Below are 20,551 nucleotides of genomic sequence, written 5' to 3'. Positions count from 1 at the left end.
AATGTACGTTACATACACGCTTCCAAATACAAAACTTGAACGCTTCCTTTTTGGAACCCAAAGAACTTTGTCACCCTTGGTTTGACCTTTCCCAAAACCGCCTCCCAAAAAATCTTTTCTTACGCGATTCGGCTCCAGCCAAGATATCGCTCTTTATCCCAAGACCTCCAAGTCTTTGTGTGAAGAATACCTTACCTAACCGCAGCTACGATTTTCCCAATCCTTGAATTAACAATGCTTTGAGTTATTAATGAGTACTTAATACTCGAATATTACAATAAAGATCAAAACCTAAAAACCTAAGCAAGAACTCACAAGACGTCTTAGTCTAATATGAATGTTCATGCATGAGGTTTATGAAAATATGCAATCATAAAGAACTATCCCTTTTTCTTTTCAAGAAACACAAGAATGATGCAAGAAAGCTTTTCAAAGAATCATGCAATATGAATATGAAAACTAATGCCTTAGCATGATCTAATCTTTCTCCTAATTCAACACTCTCTTAATAGATTCTAACAATGATGATCTATCTCTTTTCTCTTGTGTTTTTTCTCTCTTTTTTTCTTCTTAGTCGTTTCTGCAATTAGCCAGTATTTATACGAAACATATTTTGCCTCTAAAAACGGTTTTTCAGTTATGCAGTTGAAACAACAGAAAATACTCACGTTAATCAATTAAGTCATGGGGTTAATCGATTAACCAATGTATTTTTAATACATGATTAAATGGTAAACTACTTATATGATATATGCTCATGCAATACATGATGTCGAAATATAATATCTTTAATGCATAAAATCAATGTATAAAATGTATGAACCTAATTATCATATACTTATAGATGATGTCTCATTTTAGTGGATTAATTACTTTATTAAGTCTTGTGAGACTCACACCTAGGTTTACCTAACCTAGACTCAATATCTATGGCAAACATCTTAGACTTCTAAAAAGATAATAAAGAATTATAACCCAAGCCTAATAAGACACCACTTGAGCCATCAACATGTTGATTGTTGAGTCATCTTCAAGCTTTAATTAACTCATTGTCTTCATCAAAACATATGCAAAACATTACTAATGCAATCTTTGACGCTTTGCACTTTCAGATAGGACAATGTACCAAAGCTTTTGGAATAATATCCATAATTTTTATTTAAAATATAATTTTATTTTTGAAACAATTTATAACACTAGTAAATGATACCTAATTCTAGTGTGAATGTGATTGTATATCATATTTAATTGAATGACAAAATATTAATGGTGTCGGACAAAGGACAAAAATCATTTGTTCCAATTTTTTTATCCATGTCTTTAATCAATTAAACTTTATAAAATAATTATAAAATATTAATTTCTAATTAATTTAAGATATAAAATGGGACATGAATCTGAATGTAATGCTACAGAAAAATGTTATAGGAGATTTTCTTTCTAATTTATTTGCATTCAACATACTAAATACTTGTGGAGGTGAGTAGAATTGCACTAACATAATCTCCAGCCCCGATTTATGGGTAAGCCTAAGTTATACGATTAGATTGAAGTTGGCATTATGTTTTTTGAGTCAGAATATAAAAACCTTATTTAAGCTCATTTTGAGGAATGCACTAGTCTTTAAAGTTGAAATTCATAATCTGAAGATAAGTGTGGTAAAATATTACATCTTATTTAACGTATTAGCAGTTATTGACGGCATATAAAAGACCGAAATAAGAGAAAGATAAAAAAACATATAATAAATCGGTGAACGATGGATGGTAATATCTTTTTTTAGTAGAGATGATAAAATGGATCACCCTATCTATTATGTCTGTGCTTGCAAATTTAAATGGACGCATACATGTTTGCATTGTCTCAACAGATAAAATGACATGCATTGTCCGTTTTAAAACTAGCTAACTGATATGTAGGTGGCCAGAAGACATTGATGAATAGTTTATAAATAATAATATAAAAAATTAAAAATAAATTAATTGAAAGAGAACAAAAATTTAAAACAACTTTGATATTTTAGATGAAGTTGACTAAATTATATTACATCACAATTTTTTGATACATTAAATTATATTGCATCATAAATTATTTAAATTATTATTCTTCTTTTTCTTAAATTAATGCCCGCAGACCGCCCATCCTACCCAATAGAAATACGCCCACAGGCTTGGCAGACAAATGGGTTGGGAAAATGAGAAAAATTTACATGACCTGTTTACAAAACATTATGGGCTATGCCGGAGGGCATGTGAGCATTCGTAATTTTGTCATATATAATTCTGAACGACACTATGTAGGCACATAATTTGTAAGGCATTGTGAAATAAGCAATCGATGAAGTAAATAAAAGATATCTAATATAATAATAACTCTATTTTAATAAAAAAAATCAGATCTTCATGTCTACTTTAACAAATGAGAATAAAATATCCTGATAACAGAAAATGAATTATCTCCTTTGGCTAATAAAAAAGTGGTACTTAAATATAGAATAAAAAAACAATATCATAGAACTTTAAAGAACAAAATATGTACATTAAATATCACAATTGTTAAAAAATAATAGAAATATCACACATCTAAATGGGGTATCGAAATAATATATTTTTCAAATAATAGAAATGAACTTTATTTTTTTAATGCAAATTTTTTGTAATAAAGAATGTAAAAAAATTCTTGCAAATATCACAATAACTATTCATTAAGATATTAAAATTTTTAAAGTAAACAATAACGCATTGTTAATAATAGTAAATTCTCGGCAACATATTGATTTAATAAAGTATATAGTAAGCTTAATACAAATAATAAAATGTGGGCTATGTAGGCGTGCCCGCGGACAATGCCCATTTTGCCATCTCTACTCACAGGTAAGAGTTTTTTACCATTTTCTGCTCTAGTTACACATTTTACTTTTTGTCACATTAACATTTTGATACACATTGTGTGAACATGAGCAGGGCGGGTAGGGTAGCCCTAATTGCCAATACTAGGGACCCCAATCACTCATTACATTTTTTTTGTTTTTGTTTATTCACTTTCCAATAACATGTAACAAGCAACCAATATTTTTTAGCAATCATCTTTAACTCTATGAGTCATAGTATTTCTTTTAATCATTAATTAATTTAGGAATCAACCATAAATGTAGGTATGCCCATTAACATTACACGGTTATGGATGTGCACTTATGAAAACTAAATTTGCATTAGTATTAATAGGGGAAAAAAACCATTAGAGGTAGATATAAATATGTTGATTTAGTTTATAAAACAATAAAAATATATACATGTTTTTTATTTATTTTACTAATCAACTATTGGGATTCAATGAAATCATTAGCAATTAAATGTATTCCACTATATTTACTATTTAAGAGTTATGAGCATAATAATATGCATGAATCTAGATTATCGCACATTTGAAAATCACTCGAGACCATGTGGTTAAAGAGAACTCTCATGTAGAAATATGAAATATATTTTATTTAAAAAATGGTTAATTTATTCTCTTAAAGCTATTTCGGTTTTGAGTAAAGATGTTTTTAATAATAAATGATTAAATTTATTTTTACCATCTTTGTTATTCAAATTTCAAAATGTTGAAATGATTATATTCAGATTTAAAAAATTAAATGACTATTACAAGTAAAATATAATTATATCTATTTCATAATTATATAACATGGAAGAGTTTGATGTTAAAAAAAACTACCAAATCTTTAATGTGTTATACATATTTTTCAAATGTAAAAACAGATAAAAAAATAAGCATATAAAAATAAAAAATAATGATAGAAAATGAAGATATAAAATGTTAATTTATTTAAAAAATTAATTAATAATAGTTACTATCTAGAAAATAAAAATAAATAAAATTGAAAGATAAATATAATACTAAAAGTAAAATATAAATAGAGAATAGTCAAGATATTATTTCTCTTTTATGTTGTTAAGTTTATGAGTTTAGTTTTTATGTATTATCAATATAAAAGTTTTTTTCCTCTCTAACAACTAATTGTAGTTATCATATATGATTTATATAGTAATTATTATGAAAGTAAAAAATATAATGGTCAATTTATTATTTATTGATATTATAAAATATATTTATACTATTTTTGCATTCTAATAAAATTTAATAATGAGATTAATAAAAAAAAAAGATAACACTAAATCAATCAAAAATGGATTTGAAAAGAAAAAAAGAAGGCATTATATAATTGATTGTGAATCTGATGATGCTTTATAAAGAGGTTGGGTTGGGAGTGTTAATGTTAGAAGAAACAGAAAATGAGAATGTGAGAATTATGTTTAAGGTTTTAATGTTGTATAATAAAGTAATATATGTGTATCTTAATTCATTAAATCCAATAAAATATAATACAATGTGTTCAATTTTAGCATAAATTATGTATATCAAAATAATGTCTTTAATTTGAATGCAAAGGTATATACGGATAATCAATAGACTTCAACACATACCAATAATTGTTGATAATTCAAAAATGTTGGATAGATTTGATGTTTTATTATAGATTACACACTTATGATATGTCCAATTATGGAAAATTAAGAATCTTTATGATCTAATTAATCACCATTCATATAAGCTGGATTCAAGTGACACATGGAGATGGGGACTTGACGGATCGGGTGACTATGTGGTGAAAACATTTTACTTGGCTCAGATGAATCAACAACAATCTTCTTTAGGTATTGTGCTAAACAATTGTTGGATTAATTGTTTGCCTTCAAATGTTTGTTGTTTTGTCTGGAAACTCTTAAGAGGACGACTGCCAACAAAGGATGAATTTCTTAAGAGGAATATTATTGTGAGTGCGGATGATATGGTTTGTACTTTTTGCAATAATCATATTGAAACTATTGATCACTTGTTTATATCTTGTGACTTTGTTGCAAGTGTTTGGTAAGGTTTTTACACTTGGCTTCAAGTTCCTATCACAATACCTTCAACAATTATGGATTTTTTCAAGCTTCATGATACTTTTAAAAGCGATAGATGTGTAAAGTTGTGGAGAATACTATGGTACGCGGTGGTTTGGTCAGTATGTATTATGATAAATGAAGTTATTTTTCAGGAGAAGACTCCGAGCTATGTGCATTTATTTGATTTGATTCAAACTAGATCTTGAATTTGGTTGATCTCTTTTGTTCCTCATAAATCTTTGTCGTTTTCTAATTGGTGTATGGATCCTAATCTTTGTATAACGCTAAGTGCGACAAAGTTGTGATTTGTTTCTTTTTTTGTATTGGGTGGGCACCCCTTATGCTCCTTTAATACAATTTTTCTTAATCAAAAAAATATAACCACTTAAAAATAATATATCTGAAATTAAGTACACAATTTTAGACATTATTGTGAATATATTCTATTTCATCGATCTTCGAAATTCGTTATTTATTCATGAACAAAGTCATTGAATGTTACAATGATTTTTGCATATGCACTCATATAGCATCACAATTGCAAAAGCAAAATTCACCAACACACTTTGCTTTAGGGCATCGTGGGCCACAATGTCTAACACATTGCTCGTCTATAGCACATAGCCATTGATTATCAAGTTGAATAGCTTGCGCCATCGAGCCTGACAAATATTAATTATTAGTAATTAGAAAGATGTAATAAATTAATATTCTTTAAATAATTTTTCTAATCAAAGAAAAATAATTCAAGATATAGGTAGTTTTGACACAGGTGCTAAATTTCATTTCAACCAATCCATATGTAACCTAGTTATAGATTAGTAAGAAGGAATAGTAACACTTACCAGATGCAACTAAAAAGAGGAACACAAAGAGAAACACTTGAAGTGAAGCTTTTCCCATAAACCTAATATGTTGTTTTATATAAGAGAGGTTTCCACACAGCAATGCTTCGTCTCTGATTGGGATAAAAGGTTGTGATATGCACAATATTTATATCAAAGAGAAATATATATTTTTATTTGTCAAGAATCATTATGCCAAAATATTGTCTACAATCATTGTAAATCTATGTATTTAATTTCTTTCAAACTGTATCGCAACAAATTAAAAATTTATATCCATTCCATTAATCCAATTTCATTTGTCTTTTTTAAATATTTAGCATATGAATTATTCGAGAGAAATAATAATCTTTTAGAATAAACTACTCTCTTAACTTGATTCTTAATTTCACCCAGAACAACTCATATTTAAACCTTTACATTCCTTTCCTCGTCATGTATGGACATCCTATTTTCTCCGATCAAAAAAAATCCCAAAATCGTTTTATAGAAAAAATAAATTTTCAAATTTATTTATTTAATAATATCGAAAAATAAAAATACTAAATAAAAATAGAGTTTCTAATTTGTCCAAAATTAAGAGGGGAAGTTAATATTTATCCCGTTATTTTCAATAAAAACTGACCAGATAAACAATTGATAAATGTGTTTATAATATTGTTGCAACCCTTTTCAATTAATTATAAAATTAATTTCGAAAATTAATAAAATAATAAGTTTTTAGATAAACTACTCTCTTAACTTAATTCTTAATTTCACCCACCACAACTCATATTTAAACCATTACATTCCTTTCCTCGTCATGTGTGGAGATCCTATTTTCTCCAATGCAAAAGTCCCAAAAAATTTTATAGAAAAAATAACTTTCCAAAATAATTTTTTAATAATATCGAAAAATAGATATACTAAATAAAAATAGGGTGTCTAATTCGTTGCAACCGTGAATGTTATCCATATGACGAGCTTTCATTAACTTATTTGTACTATATATGTGCATTTACTTTGGTAATTTTGTATTGCTTCATTAGAACTCAAATGAGTACAATAGAAAGATATAAAATAAAAAATAGTGCATGCAAACAATTTGAAATGATAAAATTGAATGAGATGTATAAGGTCATTAGAGGAATATAATGAAAATTTAGTTATGAAAAATTAGACATTAAGAAATTGTGAAAAAAAATAGATAAAATATTAATATGGCAAAAAGTAAAATGTGTAACTAGAGGGGAAAATGGTAAAAAAAGTCTTATCAATGGGCTGGTGAAAATTAAATAGTGTAAAACTAAACAAGAAAAAGAAGTTGTGAAGAAATTAGAAAAAAATGTTATATTGTAAGAGTATATATGGCAAAATGAGGAATGCTCACATGCACCCGCATACCTCATATTTTTTTGTAGATGGGGCATGTAAATTTTTCTCATTTGCCCGACTCAAAAAAATATCAATGCTTCAAAAAAATTGTGATGTAATATAATTTAGTCAACTTCTAAAATATCAAAGTTTTTTTTAAAATTTTGTCCTTTTTCAATTAATTTATTTAATTTGTTATATTATTATTTTTTTATAAATTATTCATCAATGTTTTCGAGTCACCTATATGTTTAGCCAATTTAGAACGTTGAAAATATGTTATTCTGTTCGCTAAGACAATACTAGCATGTTTGCACCCGTTTAACTTTGCAATGACACACAAAACAAACAGGACATCCTATTTTACCATATTTACTAAGAAGAGATATTATCATCCATCATTCACCGATTTATTATATATATATATATATTTTTTTTTCTCTTTCTCTTATTATCTTTTATATGTTGTCAATAATTACTAATATGTTAAATAAGATGTAATATTATACCACACTTATCTTTCAATTCTGAAGTTCAACTTTAGAAACTAGTGCATTCCTCAAAATGGGCTTAAATAAGGTTTTTATATTTTGATCCAAAAAACATAATAGCAACTTCAATTGTGTAACTAAGGCTTAACCATAAATCGGTGCTCGGTCATGTTAGAGCAATTATACTCACCTCCACAAGTATTAAGTATGTTGAATGCAAATAATTTAGAATGAAAATCTTTAATAACATTTTTTTCGTAGCATTACGTTATTCATGTCCCATTTTATATCTTAAATTAATTAGAAACTTTTATTCAACTAAAAAGAAAAATCATAAAAATAGAAATTAATATTTTAATATTATTTTATAAAGTTTAATTGATGAGGAACATGAGTAAAACAATTGTAAGACAAATTATCCTTATCCTCATCTAGTACCATTAATATTTTGTCATTCAATTAAATATGACATATAATCACTGTCACATTAGAATTAGATATCTTTTATTAGTGTTATAAATTGTTTCTAAAATGAAATTATATTTTAAATAACAATATGGATTTTTTTTCCAATAGCTTTGGTACATTGTCCTATCAAGTACTCATATAGTGAATATCATAAAATTCATTATCACTCTTAAGTTATTATTATAAGTATTTATTATGATACTTTTATGGTTACTAATAGGTCGGATTTTTTAACATCCCTAAAAATTATATTATAGAATATTTTTATTTATTCCTAAAAAAATCTTTACTTTAGAAATATAAATAATCTATAAATTTTATATTGCGGACTAAATCTCAAACTCTACTTCGACCAGAAACCAATCCATGCTCACTTCAGAAAATGGAGCTAGCAATAGTCCACCATTGGAGATGCTACAACATATGATGTCCAACAAAATATGAGTCTTAATTATAATCAGGTAATACCATCACTTAATTATCAAATCTTATCAGATTAACAACAATCCTAAGATAACAGTACCCACTGTTAACATTCATTAAGATATACTCATATTAGGAAGACTAACTTAAATCCTCAAATAATCAACATTAAAGTTTCATCTCAAAACCAATTGGTTATGAGAGGAGTAGCCCAACAAATATTTAAACCATTTACGAGACAATGAGATAGATGATGTGGAACTCACTTTTCAACATAAACCAGACTAAGATTAAGGAATAAGAAACTTTAACATCAATGAATAGTGATCATGATATAACTTCTCACAATCTATAAATAAGACCTCCAATTGCCTTCCAAGACCATAATATTTTTCATTGGAGGGTCAAATTGAAACTTAAAAATAAAATAAATAATCAGAATAATATTTTAACAGATATATTATTTATTGTACTTAATAATTAATAAAAAAGAGAAGAGTCTATGCAAACTGAAATTTATAAAATGAGTAGTGCCATATACTCGACTTTAATATTGGATCACTCTCATCACACATAATGCCTACTAACATGAGTAATTAATAACCTTTTGTTTATGAATATTTGGTAAAACAAGTATTTTCATTCTTCAATGGAGGTCATGGATGAGACATTATTACAAATCTCTCTATTTTTGTGGAGTGGGAATTAATGTATGGTGATCATATTGGTCAAATTTGAATTCCATGTGAATTTGTGTCATCCCAAAACTTTGCGAAACAATGCTAAAATAGAAGTATAAACAAGTGGTTATTATTCATTATGGCATCCTATATATTTTCATACTCAATTAACCTAAAACCATATCTCTCAAGCTTAATTCTCCTTTACAAACAATATTTTCAATAATCCATTTTCCTCTTGCATCCTAATTCCCAAGTAACAACAATGAAGATTAACAATCAAACCTTGTTCTCTATCATTCTCATATGTTTTGCTCTAGTTGACAAATCCTTGTCCCATGACAAGCCATCAACAACAGAGACACCATCATCATCACCAACAACAACACCATCAACATCATCACCAACAACATCAGAAACAACAACACCATCATCATCACCAAGTGACCAATTCTCTGACACTCCATCTGTGGATCCCCCTTCTGATTCACCAGCTCCAACACCAGATGGTGGTGCCTCTGGTTACTCTTCACCCTCCACTGTCTCTATCTCGGATTACCTCAAAGAAAAATATGGTGACCAATCAAAAGCTGAATACAACCCAGACCTTGAAAAGATATGTGGCCACACACACCAACCGGATGTGTGCCTTGCCACAATCTCACCCTTGATCAAGAACAAGAAGAAGTTTGATGTTGTTCGTATTCTTGAAGCTTCCATAAAAGTTTCGAAAGAAAACATTAAGGATATTGTAGAAAAGATTGAGAAGCAAGCTAAAAAGTCAGGTGAGAATGATGCATCACTGAATGAATGCAAGGAAAATTATAGTAAAGCTTTGGATAATCTTCACAAAGCATTGGAAGCAATTCGTGCTAAAAACTATGGGAAAGTAACTATCCTTCTAAGTGGTGCATTGGCTGATGTTTCAACTGCTGAAAGTAAGATTGTGGATATGCAATTATCTAATTTCAAGGTTGAACCCTTCAGTTTTGCTAGTGTTACTGCCAGCAATTGCCTCTCCATTGCTTCTTTGGTTCCCAACTAACCAATGTGTGCATACCCAACTTCCTTCAACACATAATTCTCACATTCTCATTTTCTGTCGCTTCTCTCTTCTAACATTAACACTCCCAACCCAACCTCTTTATAAAGCATCATCAGATTCACAATCAATTATATGATGCCTTATTTTTTTTATCTTTTCAAATCCTTTTTCATTGATTTAGTGTTATCTTTTTTTATCTATCTCATTATTAAATTTTATTAGAATGCACAAATAGTATAAATATATTTTATAATATCAATAAATAATAAATTAACCATTATATTCTGTACTTTCATAATAATTACTACCATTGTGTTGACAGACACTCTCGTACATGTCAATCCGTTTTCTTATTGTTTATGATGTATAATTTATATGATATAAATATCAAATATATTAATTTATGTTAGATATTATAATTTGGAGTTGAACATATTTGATTGAGGGAATTATTCAATTCTATTATTTAAAAATTGAACAAAATAATTGAATCACTTACAATTATCTTTATAGGTCATTTTCCTTTATGAAATTATACATGTACCTTAGATATCTATATTCAATCAATATAATAATCTGACTTAAATGAACAAGTAGTGGAATTATATATTTATATTTGTAACTGAGTTGTTATATCAGATATGTGGTTTATTGAATGTGTTTAATAGAAGTATTAATCTCTATTAAACAATGATTTTATTGAATTTGTTTTATAATTTAGTATAAAATTATATGTTTTTGCGGTCATAATCAATTAAGTATTATATAGATAAATTAAATATATCAATTAAAAATAAACATAAAAACAAATTAAAAGTTTCAATCTCAATTCACTTAGAAAAGTTATTATATGAAATAAAATTATTTGATCTAACTGATCCTCACTCATTGATCATGCATTAATGAGATATTTAATCAATTTCTTCTTTACCCCATATCAATGGTTCATATAAAAAGGAAGGGTTGGTAGCGTATAATAGTAATTCATAGTCTTTTAGTTTTCCAACCATATATATATAATAATTAACAATTATTTACAATTTAATTTTCATTGGAACATAAAATAATAATGAAAATATGAGATTTAAAAGGAGCTCATATTACTTCTCTTACAAATAATGGTTGTTTCCATACCAACAAATATATACATATTTTGACTTTATAACTTACTATATAGAATTTTTATATACTTTATGATAGTAGTTATATTTCAATTGATTATGTATATTTTTACATCCATCAAATGTAGTAAAACATATGAATGAATAAGACCACGCCTTCTACCCAAAATTATGGGATGGTTTTATGTGGAAACAACCATCTATAAAAATATTATTGAGTAAATTGTAAGTTATTAGTATACTTTTATCACATTTTTCATAACATGATCTTTTGGTAATAACTCATATTCCAAATAAGTTATGTACCCAAAAATATTCTAAATAAGTTAAATTACCAATTATCTTTCCAAATCACATATGTTATTTACTTTGCATAGAAGAAGTAAAGATAAATAGTAAGCATGTAACAGTTATATTAAAAACTAAAATAATAAATATCATTCAATAAGATAAAATTATAAAATTTATCACTCTTAAATGTAGATAAATTAATTAGAAATTAAGTTAGTAAAGATTGTAAAGTTCTAATTAGCATCAATGTGGGTCAGTAAAGATTTCATTGGAACCAATTATAAAAAAGTCAGTTGACTCACCGGACTTATGAGCTTTTGAAGTGGCCACCAACAACAAAAAAACCAATTCAATATTTTCTTTATTATACTATCAATTACAACACCAAAGTGGAATGCCAATGCATCATCCGTGTTGATTGAAACATCCTTCTCTTTTGATTGAAGGACTATTATTCCAACAACTCCACTTCCTAGATGAACAACATATTTTAAAAATTAACCAATGTAACAACATAACTTCATTAACATAAAGTACAGAATAAAAGAGAATGTCGAACATTTATTTATTGAATTCGTTCATGGAATATATTGTATAACCTTGAAATGTAGTTATTGTCAAATCTCTTATTTGAAAGAAAAAAGAAATACCTGAAAATTGGAAGAAGAAGATAATGGAGAATAAAAATGGGAAATGGTAGTAGTGGGTAACATTATATTTTTGCAGCACCTTTGGTGCATTGCTTTGTCTTTTTTAGAAATAACATCCTAAAATAATGTAGTGGAAAGAATAATAACTAAAGATGTGTTATACTTTCAAATTATATAATTTGGGCAACAATTTCTTTGAATGTGGTAGTTTTTAAAAAAGTATCTAACGTGCAGTTTTTTTTTTAAATTAATTCAAATGGAAGGTTTTAAACAGTTCTAAAAAAATATGGTTAAAAAGTAATAAAGATTATAGTTTTTGAAAACTAAGTAATAATGTGAATGAAGGAAACATTGTGTATTTAGTTTTTTAGGTAGAAAATAGTAAGGATAAAATAGGGAACTATAAATTACACCATAAATAGTTAGTTATTTTATGTTTTTGCTTTTATATTGACTAGTGTGTACAGGCACTTCGTGCTTGCCGACGAATATTGTGTGATACTACATATTCAATTTTTATATATTTCATTTTTTGAATTAAAATGTATTTATATTTTTATTTTGTTTATGATAATGTTTAATTTAAGGTGAAATATGTGGTTAATTAATGTATTGATGGTAGTTGCTTAGGATTTTATAGTTTTTTTATAAAAATTAAATAATGTTAAGGGCAATATAGGAAATGAAAATTATACCATGATGGAAGTTATTTCAAGTTTTAGCTTTATATATAGTATAGATATAGATATAGATAATACATAAAACTAAACTCATAAACTTAACAACATAAAAGAGAAATAATATCTTGACTATTCTCTATTTATATTTTGCTTTTAGTATTATATTTATCTTGTAATTTTATTTATTTTTATTTTCTAGATAGTAAATATTATTAATTAATTTTTTATAAATAAATTAACATTTTATATCTTCATTTTCTATCATTATTTTTTATTTTTATATGCTTATTTTTTTTCTGTTTTTTACATTTGAAAAATATGTATAACACATTAAAGATTTGGTAGTTTTTTTAACATCAAACTCTTACATGTTACATAATTATGAAATAGATATGATTATATTTCACTTGTAATAGTCATTTGATTTTTAAATCTGAATATAATCATTTCAATGTTTTGAAATTTGAATAACAAAGATGGTAAAAATAAATTTAGTCATTTATTATTACCATTACTAGTGTGTACAGGCACTTCGTGCCTGCCAGCGAATATTGTGTGATACTACATATTCAATTTTTATATATTATATTTTTTGTGTGTTTATGATAATGTTTAATTTAAGGTGAAATATGTGGTTAATTAATGTATTGATGGTAGTTGCTTAGGATTTTATAGTTTTTTTATAAAAATTAAATAATGTTAAGGGCAATATAGGAAATGAAAATTACACCAGGAAGAAAGTTATTTCAAGTTTTGACTTTATCTATAGCATAGATTATTAGAAACATCTGACTTAAAACCGAAATAGGTTAAGAGAATAAATTAACCATTTTTTAAATAAAATATATTTCATATTTCTACATGAGAGTTCTCTATGGCCACATGGTCTCGAGTGATCAAATGTGCGATAATCTAGATTCATGCATATTATTACGCTCATAACTCTTAAATAGTAAATATAGTGGTATACATTTAATTGCCAATGATTTCATTGAATCCCAATAGTTGATTAGTAAAATAAAATAAAAAACATGCATGTCTTTTTACTGTTTTATAAACTAAATCAACATATTTATATCTGCCTCTAATGGCTTTATTTTTTCTATTAATAGTAATGTATTTAGTTTTCATAAGTGCACATCCATAACCTTGTAATGTTAATGGGCATACCTACATTTATGGTTGATTCCTAAATTAATTAATGATTAAAAGAAATACTATGACTCATAGTTAAAGATGATTGCTAAAAAATATTGGTTGTTTGTTACATCTTATTGGAAAGTGAATAAACAAAAACAAAAAAATGTAATGAGTGATTAGGGTCACTAGTATTGGCAATTAGGGTCATCTTATCCGCCATACTCATGTCCATACAATGCGCACCAAAAATGTTAATGTGACAAAAAGTAAAATATGTAACTAGAGCAGAAAATGGTAAAAAAAATCTTACCTGCGAGTAGAGATGGCAAAACGGGTATTGTCCGCGGGCGCGCCCGCATAGTCTACATTTTATCATTTGAATTAAGCTTACTCGTATACTTTATTAAATCAATATATTGCCGAGAATATATTATTATTAACAATGCGTTATTGTTTACTTTAAAAATGTTGATATCTTAAAGAATAATTATTGTGATATTTGCAAGAATTTTTTACATGCTTTATTACAAAAAAATTGTCTAAAAATTTGAAGTTTCATTTTTATTCTTTGAAAAATATATTGTTTCGATACCGTAGTTAGATGTGTGATATTTCTATTATTTTTTAACAATTGTGATATTTAATGTACATATTTTATTCTTTGAAGTTCTATAATATTTTTTTTTATTAGATAATTCATTTTCTGTTATTAGGATGTACTTTATTCTTTTTTGTTAAAGAAGACATGAAAATCTGATTTTTCCTATTTAAAATAGAGATATTATTATATTACATATCTTTTATTTACTTCATCGATTGCTTATTTCACAATGCCTTATAAATTATGTGCCTACATAGCCCATAATGTTTTGTAAATAGGTCATATAAATTTTTCTCATTTTCCCGACCCATTTGCCTGCCAAGCTTGTGGGCATATTTCTATTGGGCATGATGGAAGGTCTACGTGCATTAATTTAAGGAAAAGAAGAATAAAAATTTAAATAAGTTATGATGCAATGTGATTTAATGTCTCCAAAAATTATGATGTAATATAATTTAGTCAACTTCATCTAAAATATCAAGTTTTTTTAAATTTTTGTTATCTTTCAATTAATTTATTTAATTTCATTTTAATTTGTTATGTTATTATTTTTTATAAATTATTCGTCAATGTCTTCTGGCCGCATACATATCAGTTAGCTAGTTTTAAAACGGGTCAATCATGTCATTTTATCCGCTAAGACAATGCAAACATGTCTGCGTCCGTTTAAATTTGCGCGCACAGACATAATAGATAGAATGACCCATTTTATCATCTCTACTGAGAAGAGATATTACCATCCATCATTCACCAATTTATTATATGTTTTTTCGCTAAGACAATGCAAGCATGTCAATAATTGTTAATACGTTAAATAAGATGTAATGTTTTACCACACTTATCTTTCGATTATGAATTTCAACTTTCAAGACTAGTGCATTCCTCAAAATGAGCTTATATAAGGTTTTTATATTCTGACCCAAAAAATATAATGGCGACTTCAATCCAATCGTATAACTGAGGCTTACCTATAAATTGGGGCTAGAGATTATGTTAGTGCAATTCTACTCACCTCCACAAGTATTAAGTAAAATTGCAAAGTGTCAAGGATAGCACTAGCAATCCCTTGCCTATGTTTTGATGAAGACAAGGTTCTATTAAAGTTTGAAGATCACTCAACAATCAACATGCCTAGTGCTTATTTGGTCATATCTAGACTAGGATATAAAATATAGTCATTATTCTAAGTAGTCTGGGATGTGTGTCGTAGTAAGTTAGTATAGGTGAGGTGAACCTAGGTGCAAGTCTCTCAAACCATCATAATTGTCATATCATATCCATGACATATATCATCTAGTTAATTGTATGTTCATGCATTAATCATACATGTTATATGTGCATATTAGACATAATATAATTGCTAGAACATGTATAGAAGTTGTGTATAACATATGAGAAGTTTATTTTTGAATCATGTATTTTAATATGCCAGTTAATCGATTAACGTGGTGACTTAATCGATTACCTCAACTATTTTTCTGTTAAATCAGTGTTTCTGTTACAACTATTTTCTGTTTCATTTTATTGCACTGGTTAATCGATTAACAGGTAGTCTTAATCGATTAACAGGTCTATTATTTGTTATAATTGAGTTCTGTTTTAACCGTTTAACTGTTTGCAACGAATCCAACTGTAAAAATTGTCTAATATAAATAGAGGCAACTTCCAGAAAACTGTAGCATTACATTCCACTGTATAGGACTGATTTTAGAGAGGATATTTTGTTTTGTATTCTATTTTTGCATGAGAGTTGCATGTGTGAGAAGAGAGTTATCATACTAAATTGGTTTCTGTGTTGCATATTGTTTTTCATATTCATATGCTCATTCTTATCTTGCTCACATGTTCATGCATTATTTGTAAATATTGCTAGAGAGATATATTGATTCCTGTTTTTTATTAACTCACATGTTCTTGATGGCTTGAGTGATTAGTGAGTGGGTTAGTCTTAAGGTCTTTTACTTGTAATATTTCAAACATTATTGTGCTTATAATACCATGCTGTTTTAATCTGTTTTCTGTGTATTTTGGATTGATCTCTTGGTGTCGTACCACCACAGAGATTATGATTCTTCACCGAGACTAGGAGGTCTCGATTTGAGAACAAGAATCTCGGTTGTGACTGTTTCGCGAGAAAGGTTTTCTCAGGCGATGGGTAGAGTCAAACCAAGGGTTTAGGTGTTCTAGATTTCAAGAAAGAAGCGTCATATGTTTTGTAATTTGAATTTGTGTGTGTAATCATATGTATATTCAATATTGTGAAGAAGAAAAACTCTTAAAGATCAGAAGAGGAGGTCTGGATGTAGTTTGCACTGGACCGCAAACGAACCAGGATAAAAATTCATCTTTGCACGATGTTCTCTCCCTAAATCTTCTTTACTTTTCTTGTTGTTTCAATTTGAATTTATAGATGATATTTTGCATAATTGTTCACTGCCATATGCTTATTAATAGTACTTAAAAATATCTGTTTTATCTCTGTTCAATTGATTTTAAATAACTGTGCAATCTGCCTCTCTAATCATTTTGTTTTGTGCATGTGTTAATCGATTAAGACTAGGTGTTAATTGATTAACTAGACTATTTCTAGAATTGGGTTTTGGTGCAAGAAGCGGTGATTGATAACCGCTACACATATTCAACCCCCTCTCTTCTAGGTGTTCCTAGGCCACTAATACCTAACATTAAGTATGTTGAATGCAAATAAATTAGAAATAAAATCTCCTATAACATTTTTCTGTAGCATTATGTTCGGGGATTCATGTCCCATTTTATATCTTAAATTAATTAGAAACTTTCATTCAATTAAAAAGAATAATTATAAAAATAGAAATTAATATCTTATTATTATTTTATGAAGTTTAATTGATTAAGGACATAAATAAAAAAATTGGAACATATGATCTTTGTCCTTCGTCCGACACTATTAATATTTTGTCATTCAACTAAATATGATATATAATCACCTTCACACTAGAATTAGGTATCATAATTCCAAAAGCTTTGGTACATTGTCCGGGTGGATATCATAAAAACATGGAGTAAATCATACTTACTGAAACAGAACAACACATAAAAAATATTGAGTGAACCACAATAAAAATATATAGATTCAAATGGAAAGATAATCATTATCGTCGTCCTTAGCAGATGAGCAACCAATTAATTTTTCTATGAAAACAAAGAGTTTGCATAAAAACGAAGAGACGCATAAAACACTCTACCATTGATTTTTATGATATGTAAAACGTCGTATAAAAGCAACAGCGCACATTAAAGAAAGCGTTGTTATTATGTTATCTTCAACAGCGCTTCTTTAATCCTGTGTTGTGGAATAGATATACATTAACATTGCTTCCTATAAATATTGATGTTAAACATAACTCATTCAAGTCAGCATAAACATCACTGATGTTCAACAACACTTTTTCTTTTTTCAAGATTGCGCTGTTAAAGTTGTATTTACCTACCCAAATTGACAACACTTGTTTTAATGTGCGCTGTTCATATTCTTCTGCCTCATTTTTAATAGTGTCATTCAAGAAAGCATTGTTGAATGACCGTTGTTAATTACGATATTTGGCGTACTGTCATAAGTTTCATAAGTTATTATTATGGGTACCTGCCATTGTATTTTTATGGTTACTGATAGGTCGGGTTTTTTAACATCCCTAAAAATCATATTATAAACTTTTTTTTTTATTTATTCCTAAAAAATCATTACTGTAGACTATAAATAATCTATAAAATTTATATTGTGGACTAAATCTCAAACTCTACTTTGATCATAAACCAACCCATGCTCACTTCAGAAAATGGAGCTAGCAATAGTCCACCATTGGAGATGCTACAACATATGATGTCCAACAAAATATGAGTCTTAATTATAATCAGGTAATACCATCACTTAATTATCAAATCTTATCAGATTAACAACAATCCTAAGATAACAGTACCCACTGTTAACATTCATTAAGATATACTCATATTAGGAAGACTAACTTAAATCCTCAAATAATCAACATTAAAGTTTCATCTCAAAACCAATTGGTTATGAGAGGAGTAACCCAACAAATATTTAAACCATTTACAAGACAGTGCGGTAGGTGATGTGAAACTCACTTTCCAACATAAACCAGACTAACATTAAGGAATAAGAAACTTTAACATCAATGAATAGTGATCATGATATAACTTCTCACAATCTATAAATAAGACCTCCAATTGCCTTCCAAGACCATAATATTTTTTATTGGAGGGTCGAATTGAAACTTAAAAATAAAATAAATAATCAAAATAATATTTTAACGGATATATTATTTATTGTACTTAATAATTAATAAAAAAGAGAAGAGACTATACAAACTCAAATTCATAAAATGAGTAGTACCATATACTCGTCATAATGAAAAACTATTTGTTTTAATATTGGATCAATCTTATCACACACAACGACTACTAACTTAGTAATTAATAACATTTTGTTTATAAATATATGGAGAAAAAAGTATTTTCATTCATGAATGGAGCTCATGGAGGAGACATTATTACCAATCTCTCTATTTTTGTGGAGTGGGAATTAATTTATGGTGATCATATTGGTCAAATTTGAATTCCATGTGAATTTGTGTCATCCCAAAACTCCGTAAAACAATGCTAAAATAGACACATAAACAAGTGGTTATTATTCATTATGACATCCTATATATTTTCATGCTCAATTAACCTAAAACCATATCTCTCAAGATTAATTATCCTTTACAAACAATATTCTCAATAATCCATTGTCCTCTTGCCTCCTAATTCCCAAGTAACAACAATGAAGATCAACAATCAAACTTTGTTCTCTATCATCCTCATATGTTTTGCTCTAGTTGGCAAATCCATGTCCCATGATAAGCCATCAACAACAGAGACACCATCATCATCACCAACAACAACACCATCAGCATCATCACCAACAACATCAGAAACAACAACACCATCAGCATCATCACCAACAACATCAGAAACAACAACACCACCAGCATCATCACCAACAACATCAGAAACAACAACACCACCAGCATCATCACCAACAACATCAGAAACAACAACACCATCATCATCACCAAGTGACCAATTCTCTGACACTCCATCCATGGATCCCCCTTCTGATTCACCAGCTCCAACACCAGATGGTGGTGCCTCTGGTTACTCTTTACCCTCCACTGTCTCTATCTCGGATTACCTCAAAGAAAAATATGGTGACCAATCAAAAGTTGAATACAACCCAGACCTTGAAAAGATATGTGCCCACACACACCAACCCGATGTGTGCCTTGCCACAATCTCACCCTTGGTCAAGAACAAGAAGAAGTTTGATGTTGTTCGTATTCTTGAAGCTTCCATAAAAGTTTCGAAAGAAAACATTAAGGATATTGTAGAAAAGATTGAGAAGCAAGCTAAAGAGTCGGGTGAGAATGATGAATCACTGAATGAATGCAAGGAAAATTATAGTAAAGCTTTGGATAACCTTCACAAAGCATTGGAAGCAATTCGTGCTAAAAACTATGGGAAAGTAACTATCCTTCTAAGTGGTGCATTGGCTGATGTTTCAACTGCTGAAAGTAAGATTGTGGATATGCAATTATCTAATTTCAAGGTTGAACCCTTCAGTTTTGCTAGTGTTACTGCCAGCAATTGCCTCTCCATTGCTTCTTTGGTTCCCAACTAACCAATGTGTGCATACCCAACTTCCTTCAACACATGGTGGAGTTAAGCTTTGATCTATAGATCATTCATTCTTTAACAAGAGATTTACAACTCTTG

At 28.1% G+C, this 20,551-nt stretch overlaps 2 protein-coding genes across 4 annotated transcripts in view; one reads left to right on the top strand and one right to left on the bottom strand.

Annotated features, from left to right (window-relative positions):
• Positions 1-20,545, top strand: part of LOC109345554 — a 28,300-nt gene extending 7,755 nt beyond the window's left edge. Inside the window, exons 2-4 of one of the 2 annotated variants that reach the window (XM_019584625.1) lie at positions 5,069-5,071; positions 9,559-9,616; positions 19,804-20,545. In XM_019584625.1, the coding sequence (XP_019440170.1) occupies positions 5,069-5,071; positions 9,559-9,616; positions 19,804-20,456 (714 nt within the window). In that variant the 3' untranslated portion in view covers positions 20,457-20,545. Of the gene's footprint in view, positions 1-5,068; positions 5,072-9,558; positions 9,617-19,482; positions 19,708-19,803 lie in introns of those variants that run through there. The other variant, XM_019584626.1, reaches the window with a different exon arrangement.
• The window catches only part of LOC109345552 (swi5-dependent recombination DNA repair protein 1 homolog), a 30,723-nt gene that overhangs the window by 2,742 nt on the left and 7,430 nt on the right, over positions 1-20,551 (bottom strand). Inside the window, exon 2 of one of the 2 annotated variants that reach the window (XM_019584624.1) lies at positions 19,190-19,195. The exons of the other annotated variant lie outside the window; for it this stretch is intronic. Coding sequence (XP_019440169.1) covers positions 19,190-19,195 — 6 coding nt within the window. The remainder of the gene's footprint in view (positions 1-19,189; positions 19,196-20,551) is intronic. 2 annotated transcript variants of the gene reach the window in all.

Source organism: Lupinus angustifolius, chromosome LG04 (genome assembly GCF_001865875.1).
Source record: "Lupinus angustifolius cultivar Tanjil chromosome LG04, LupAngTanjil_v1.0, whole genome shotgun sequence".
In the NCBI taxonomy this organism is placed as follows: Eukaryota; Viridiplantae; Streptophyta; class Magnoliopsida; order Fabales; family Fabaceae; genus Lupinus; species Lupinus angustifolius.
The sequence above is the reverse complement of the archived record's forward strand: the minus strand, read 5'-3'. Positions and strand labels throughout refer to the sequence as shown.